Here is an 8,834-nt window from a genome sequence, read left to right as displayed (position 1 = left end):
TTTCTTCCTTTCTTTTTAATATTTAAAAACTTTTACGTCTCCAAAGTTATTATATGATAATTTATTAAAAAGAAATAAAATTATATTTTATAAAACATAGGAAACTGTAACTTAAAAAAATCTAAATAAATACATTCAGCTAAAATATTAAATCATTTATAATATTTTTTATGAAAGGTAATATAGTAAATTATCATTACAATAATTTCTTAATGAAAAATATAAATTTTTTGAATTGTATATATTTACAAAAATTTAAACATTAATATCATTTTTCTTTAAGACTTTAAGAAATCACTCTTTAGTCCAAAGCCAAAAATAAGAGACAAAAGAAGAATCACTTCTCACTAGAGCCTGTGAAAATCCTTCGTGGAAGCATGCTCAAGCATAAATGAAAACTCAAAATAAACAGAAGTATGTACTCCTAGAAATTTCTCTAAAAATATTCATACATAAAGTCAAACTATAACAACCCTAACTACATTATTAATTTTCACATTAAATTAATTCACATATGAAACTTGTCATATTATATCCATAAATAAAACCATCATATCTTCTTTAGTGTGAATACTGGAAATTTTCAACACCAAAAAAATCAAAGATAATATTATACATATACTTTTTAGATTTTTTTTCAATCATAACTCCTTAATTTAGAAAATAACATAAAGAAACATAATTAGATCTTGAAATCTACTATGCTTTCTCGTCTCAAAATCATTCAAATAACTACAATAATTATAGTCACTTGTTATACAAAATTTTAATTTTATCCTTTCCTCTAAAGCCATTGATATGGTTTATTTTAATTTTTTCCTTTCCTCTGAAGGCATTGATATGGTTTATGAGTCCTTCTCGATTGAAACAATTTTTTTTCTTACATATAACTAATTATTTTTTATTATATTAACATATGCAATTTAATACAGAAGATTGCCAATTTAGGGAAACAATTTTTTTTTTAATTTTTCACTTTGTTTTCTAATCTAAAAATTACAACATTTTTTAAGTAATTTTTTATTTGAATTTAACTACTTTTAAACTAAAATAATTATGTTATCGTTTGATCCTAATATTGATTTAAATTTAATCATTTTCTAAACGAAATTAATTGTTTACAATAAAAAAAAAAACATACATAGTGTATATGTTTTTACAAAGTTTATAGATTATGTTATTTACTCGCACGCATATTTATTTTACATAAAATGCTTCATAACATTTTTTTTCTTTTATATTTGTAGTAATAATTACATGTTTTTCTTTATTTATGTTTTACTTTATGTGGTTCCTATCATTTTAAAAAGGACCCAATATAGTCCTTATCTTTGACAAAGGATACATGTTCTTGGTTGTTAACTAATTTTATTGTCTATAATTCATACGTACCTTGAACTTTCATATTTCTTTTTCATTAAAAACACCAGTGTTCCCATATTGATACACTTGGTCTTATAAATTATTCATACGTACCTTTGTTTTCTTTTCCAACTCTACCTTGCAGTCATCCCACATGATGTTATCTACTTCAGGCCCCATGTTAATAAAGAATTCCACCTCCCTCTTAGGTGGTATTCAGACACCTCTTTATCCTTAAACTCATCCATTATGGATTCCTATTGTGTTCCCTTCACCATTCACTTTCATCTGTGTTAAGATTACGTATCACTTTGCTCCTTTCTTCAGCTCACCCCAAACTTGATGTTCAATCATAAACTCTACATCTCTATGGTAAAGAATTATGTCTGGATTCTATACAAGAAGAACTTGAAAACCAACCTTTATAATTCAAATCACTTATGCCAAAGACAAGAAGCAAGAGATTGAAACAACAAATCTATTCAATATTCATGATGTTACAAGCAATTGAAAAATCAAAGGAAGGCTTGATCACCCTTATAGATTAAAATTTTAATTTATTTAAAGCTTCTTTAATTTATTTTAATTTTATAAGTTTGTTGAATGAACTATTCGTCTTTGTTTTTAATTTTCAAGTTATTTCGAGTCCAATATCTTTGGTCTTCTTTTTACGGTTTCTTAGATTGTTTAAACATTTGTGTCTGTATCTAGGAATACCAAATACATTTGTAAACATTTTTGAATCATATTATATGCATTTGTATTTTTTGAAAGATGATTTTCTTGATTATTGAACTCTGATTCTTATCACGGATTAATATCTTTAATTTATTTTTGTTATACCTTTTAAGATTCAAATGATATTTTTAATATCTAAGAGTGTATCATCTAGTATTATATCACTTTATATTTGGAAACACCACCTTATTATATCACTTTATATCTATTCAAAAGGTAAATAAATAAAGTTGATTTTAAATTTGCATCCTTCTACCACCAATGGCAGCACACACAACAGTGGTTCACACCTGTTCAGATGTTGGTGTTGGAACCACCGGTACAATAATAAAAATAGACACCGGTTAGTTTTCCTTATAGGCACCGGTTGTAGAACCGATGTATACATGGACGAGGTAAAAAGGACACGTTTTATGCCTCGGTCAGATGTCGAGATAAAACAGTACAGAATTATGCCTCGGTTATCTAAGAACCGAGACAGTATATTTTTTTTCTCAGATTTTAGTAAACAATGGAACCATGCTCTTCAGATCCAAAAATCAATTTTCATGTCACAGAGAATTCTCATTGCCGTTGATTGATCATGTGTAAACCTTCAACCCGAGAAGTGGCTCTGACGGCTGAGTGGTGCAAGTGAAATTGTTTTTCAACAACAAGAAAATCCCAAAACAAGAAAATCCAAAACCAAAAAATCCAAAACCAGAAAATCCCAAAACTGAAAATCCAAAACCAGATATGAAGAAGAAGCAGAAGAACAAGAGTAGATTTGACGACAAGCAGAAGAACCAAGAAGCTCCCTTAGGGTTTCCAATCACTCGCGGAGGAAGAATGGCTGAGGCAGCAACGGCAGCGGCAACGACGACGGAGGACTCACCGATCTGGAGCGGCTTGGCGATCTGGAGCGGTGGATCTGGAGCAGTGGATCCGGAGCAGTGGATCTAGAGCGGCGGACCTGGAGCGACGGTCGTCTGGAGGCAGCGGCGTCTGGAGGCAGCGGCGGTCGTCTGGACTATGCACGACAATGGGAAGAATGGGAGAGCACAGAGGGGAAGGGAGAGCACAGAGAAAGAAGAAGTTGTTCGAGTGTGAAAATCAAAAGGTTCAGAGTATAGGTAGTAAATGTATAGGCAACAGTCGTCTTGGTAACTCGAGGCAATAGCGCTTTTTCAAAAAAATTGTATCCTCGGGACAGATGTATAGGTCTCGGGTCTGCTTCTAACCGAGACAATATTACCATTCGACCTCGGGTCAAGCTGTAACCGACGCATATAGTCTTTTACGCTTCGGATTTTGCATAACCGAAGCATATATGACACGTTAGTTTCCCCTTTTTTTACTAGTACAAACAGCTCAAACTCTAACTTCCTCAGAGGAAAGATGCCTTGCGAATTCCTTGGTAGAAGGTCAAGGATAAGAAACTAAATTAGTGAGGATAGAAAAATATGAGGAAGGACTCAATAGGCATCTCACCATTCAAGATTTTTTGACCTCAATACTATACAACATCTACAATTATTTGATGACTTTTAATGAACAACGTCTACCATAGTCAATGACATATCCTAGAAAGAGTGTCATGCGCTAGTATCTACAATTTCAATCCTCAGTTTTTCTTTTGTTATTAATAAATCTATACAAAACAAGAATCATCTATTATTCCATGACTACTTAGGAAATAAGCTATTTAGGTCTTAACAATATTAAATTGAGACTATAATTTTTATGAATAAATAAATATTTTCTTATGACCATTAATCAACAAAAATATAGCTTGTATTTATACTATAAGTTTTTATTAATAATAGACTAAACAAGGATTAAATAGTTTTGAATCTGTAAAATAGTCTAGAATTACTTAAGTAATATAATGATTAAATATTTTTCTCTAAATTAGTTCACATAAATAATTTTTCAGCTTTAAATTATCCACTTGCAAATTAATAAATATTTTTTCTGACAATTAAAACAATCAAATATATAGTAGAAATATATTTTGTGGTGAATAATATACTTTACGAAGGATAACAAAGACGCTTTTCTCACACGACGCTGTGATGGTCCCAAACATTGGATAGGTGCCGAGTTTAATGTAATGTGTGGCGAGAAGACGGATACAATCTTACCTAATATTTTGGTCCCCAAACATCACAATCGTTCTGCGAATAGTTACAAAGACACAATTTTGGCACGTGAGTGCTAATTTTCCAATCATTTCAGTTTCATCGGATGTTCTCGAAGGGACATGTAGAAACATATTTATTTTTTAATAGAATTGACAATAGTGAAAAAATCTCATTTTATAACTAGTAAAAATTATCTATTATGACGGATGGTCTGACATCATAGTTCTAGGCATTATAATAGGTATATGCATTTTATGACGTAGTAAAAAATTACTAGGTTCAGCTTATTATGATGTACTTTTTGTCACCTATCATAATAAGTTCGGTGTATTATAACAGATTATCACTTATTAATCATAATATAGTATGATGTAGCTGGATTTACCTATAAGAATATGTAGTATTTTATGACGTAGATTTTTTTACCTATCATAATATGTCGAATATATTACGACAAGTAATTATTCACCTATCATAATATATGCTTTTCAGAAATAACTTTTTATTACATACATTGTTCACTTATCATAAAATCTTATTTTGTTAAAAATAATTCATTATTCCATTTGACATTTCCAATCAATTTACAATTAATTTCTTGTATTATCGTCTCATCAATCAATTTATAATCAATATAACATGAAATGAACACATTCAATTAAACTAACATAAAGAAATTCATTTCAAACATTAAATTGTCTAATAATATTTAATATATAATTTGTACATGAAACCATATATTAAATCCAAATATAACATTAACCTACATAACATTGTAGTCAAGTTTCTACAATTTACTAACACTTAAAATAAAAGAAGCCCACTTGGTTCTAATGTCTTCAATGTCTGGAGCTTCCATTGGGGATGAATCATTAAAGATTTACAAATAAAATAATTAAGTTAGAACAATTTTGTAATGAACAGTTACATAAGTATTTAGTTAGTTTTTTAATATCTTATTCCATCAATCAGTAATGTTTGTACAAATAATGGTGTGCATATATATTTCATTACGTAATACCCACACTCATAGTTGCTCAATTGACGTCGACATTGCAAATTAAATACAAATAATCAAGACTCATTCAAACTAAGGATACACAAGATCATATTATACTCTAGCTATAGCCTTTGTACCATGCAACTTTGATCAATTTTGGTAAACCAACAAAAACCCAAATTCCACAAAAACCAACAAGCCAATTCCTCATAAAAATAGCAAAATCACAAAATACAAAACAAAGGTCAACTTCTCTTACATTAGGTGTCACTATTTGCATCTTCTTCCTAGTTACATATGGAATACCCCACAACCTTGAATGAGCTTCCAAAAACCTAGAAAAGGTAGACATTCATTATATCATTATAATCATATAGGAAGGAAACAAAATAGAAAGGAAAACTTACGCCTCTAAAATATTTTTGATGGACAATGTGTTAGCTTTTTTATGCAAGGAACATAAGAGAACCACGAGAGAATGATCTAGAACAATTGTTAGCAATTGCTAATGAGCCCTACAAGTGACAATAATATTAATTAAAAATAACTTTTAAAGTAGTTACCAAGAATTCAAAATTTGTGTACTTACTTATGCAAGTAAGGTGATAAATATTACCAACTTTTTGAAACATCTCTGTTAAGTATTTTTACACCTCCTCTAATTTATTTCCTACACTTTGAATGATAACAGGGTCAAGAAATTCATAGATAGTAGCATTCTTTCTCTCGATGCAGAGGTGATGCAAATACCTTATGTCATAGCGGCTGCAGCAGAGTGGTTAATGTGGAACAACAAACCAAGACGAAGGGGGGTGAATTGGTTCTTAACAAAATCGTGTGCCTTTAAAATTTCTACTCAATTAAACTTACTTAGCAATTAATAATAACAAGTATAGAGTAAGGTTGAGAGAAATTTGCACAGATGATTTTATCCTAGTTCAGATCTTACCAATCCTACGTCTAGTCGCTTATCTCAAAACAAGATAAACAATTTACTAATCACAAAACAATTACAAACTACAATCACAAAGGTACAATTTGTAAAAGTTTAGAAAACACCTCTCTTGATGCCACAAGAGATGAACCTACACCTTCTTTGAATCTTCACAAAGGATGAAACACTCCCTCCGAATACTTCACGAAGGATGACTTCGTCTTCCGAACACTTCCTCAGACACACCAAGGATGAACCAGCTATTCCTCTGTCACTGTAGCAGCACTTCACCAGCTCCACAGACAAGAGTTTCCTTAGCCGAACAATAGCTCCCAATTCTCAAAAGTTTCTAAGTTCTAGAGCACAAGGGAAGAATTTATTCAATTGTTGAATAAATTCTGAGTTTCTGAGTTTTTGATTTTCTTCTCCTAATCTTAAACTTTTTTACTATATTCTAAAGTTTGTATTATATTTTAATTCTTCTATGAGTTTCTATATTCTTTTAAAATTCACATTACACTTTAATAATAATAATTAGGTAAATCAATTTTTGTTTCACAAAAATTACAATAGAATTAGACTAATATCTTTATTATAAATTCATAAACAAGAATTCTTAAGAAAGTTTTTAGAGAAAACATTTATATGATTTCATAATCTTCAAATTGTACACAAAATTATTTAAATATCATTATAGAAATTCAATTATTTCATCACTAACGTATATTTAAATCTAACTAATATTGTACTTCTTTCATCTTTTTCACATGTTTAAAAGTTTTAAGATATTTTATTCATTTCTATCCACAAAAGCGTTAACCTTATCATCGGGACGTAGCTCTATAAATGAATTCTCCCAACTTGGCTAATTCACACAACTGAACTGAAGAAAGAAGAGAAAAAGCTTAATCTATTTCATAGCCAGCCAAAGGAATGGCGAGTGCAACGCTCTTTGCTATCTTCCTTCTTTCTGCCCTAACTTTCTACCCTCCTTCAACCACTGCTCAACCTGTCACGGACGTGAATGGTAACATCATTAAAAATGGTGGCGTATACTATATATTGCCACTCTTTTTCGGAGCCGGCGGCGGTGGAATCACACGAGCCAGAACTGGAGACGAAACTTCCCCTCTCTCTGTTGTGCAATCTCCCTTTGAGACCGATCCAGGGCAACCATGGCGTATTCGATCCATGTTCAGATCCCTTTTTATTCCTGAAGGCAGAGTCAGCATTAGTTACGAATATGTTCAACTCGGTGAGGCTTTTGAGAGTAATGAGTGGATAGCTGTTGAGGGTCAGTCTGAAGGAACCTTCGTTAAAGTTGGCTACCCAAATTCCCTCTCAGGTTTCTTCACTATTCACAGAGCTTCCTCAGCCAATAGCTATAAATTTCAGTTCTGTTCAACTGATGGCAAGTCCTGCGGTAATGTTGGGATTGTTAAGGATGAAGCAGGGAACAGGCTTTTGGCCATCAATCAGGGAACCCCATTCGAGTTTGTTCTTATGCAACTTCCGTCTGCTGCAACTAAACGAAGCACTAATCATGAAAAGTCCTACACTTTTTCTGTGTGAGAGAGGTGCCTACGATATGCTTTTGGATGTAATAAACTACCAACACTAAATAAATAATATATCCAAAGCTCATATTTGTAGATGTAACAGGATATATCTGTTGTTGTCACGCACGAATAATTAGTTAACTTAAAAAAAACGATTTCTTATATTATTAGGTGAAAAATTAAAAATTTTATTGTATTATTATAAAAATAATTAAAATTATGCGAAAATAATAAATAATTCAAATACTCTTATAATAATGTTAAAAGATTTTTAAATTAAACTACATTATTATTTGAAATATATTTCAAAAAATTTCTATAAGATTTTCCTATGTTTCTTTTCATTCTAAACAGTAGCAGCAACATCTATAACATTATCTATTCTTGTATAACTACACGAGTTATACGATTATCATACAAATACAAACAAGTAAGGGTGAACTAACTAAAAAACAATACAAGATAACACTCATACTCAAATCATTCACTCCAATCCATAAAATCACATCACATTCACAATGCATCACCACCAATACATACTAAACAACATCACACGAAACCACATCTCAACCAACTGATATCGAACAACATCACATGAAACCAAATCACCTCCAAGAAATACCAAACAATATGTCATCCACCCTTAACTTACTGTCACACCACCTTCTTACCAAAGCAGCCAAACTTAACAAAGCCACCAAGTCCGATTCATCCTGCTTCCATAAGTCTTACAAGTAACACAATGCTTAAGCCCAAAATCTTACAGCCAAGCCTCCCTCTACATGCTTTTAAAAGAGACCACTCATGAGAAGAGGTGGTTAAGATTTCTTAGAAGATTGAGGATGTAAGGAAGGAAGAAGATATACTTGATTTGAAGAGGAGAACATTGGTCATAGTCTCTGCACAATGATCGAGGAGTTATGACATATGTTAAATCTATTTCATGCATATTGTAGGACTTAGATACGAGATAAGATTTTTATTTTTCTTAAGAGAAGAGATATTATGGGAAAAAGGCGTTGGTGCAACGGATAAGTCTTAGAAAAGGTGGAAGAGTTAAAAGATTTATCTTCTTGCTAAAGAAGAAGAGTTGATATCTTGGTCGACACATAAATAGT

At 31.3% G+C, this 8,834-nt stretch overlaps 1 protein-coding gene across 1 annotated transcript; it reads left to right on the top strand.

The window, feature by feature from the left end:
• Nucleotides 1–7,031: 7,031 nt before the first annotated feature.
• Nucleotides 7,032–7,816, top strand: LOC124827697 (trypsin inhibitor DE-3-like). Its single transcript, XM_047300811.2, has one exon. The coding sequence runs from the start codon at nucleotides 7,091–7,093 to the stop codon at nucleotides 7,727–7,729; it is 639 nt and encodes a 212-aa protein (XP_047156767.1). The 5' UTR covers nucleotides 7,032–7,090; the 3' UTR covers nucleotides 7,730–7,816.
• The last annotated feature ends 1,018 nt before the right edge of the window (nucleotides 7,817–8,834 follow it).

Source organism: Vigna umbellata, chromosome 5 (assembly GCF_029865625.1).
Source record: "Vigna umbellata cultivar VRB3 chromosome 5, Vumbellata_1.0, whole genome shotgun sequence".
Taxonomy (NCBI): Eukaryota; Viridiplantae; Streptophyta; class Magnoliopsida; order Fabales; family Fabaceae; genus Vigna; species Vigna umbellata.
Note: the sequence above shows the minus strand (reverse complement) of the source record. Positions and strands in the feature narration are given on the sequence as shown.

Bases quoted from the DNA above. Each gene is read 5' to 3' on its own strand.
- LOC124827697 (XM_047300811.2), top strand. From the start codon at position 7,091: ATGGCGAGTGCAACGCTCTTTGCTATCTTCCTTCTTTCTGCCCTAACT.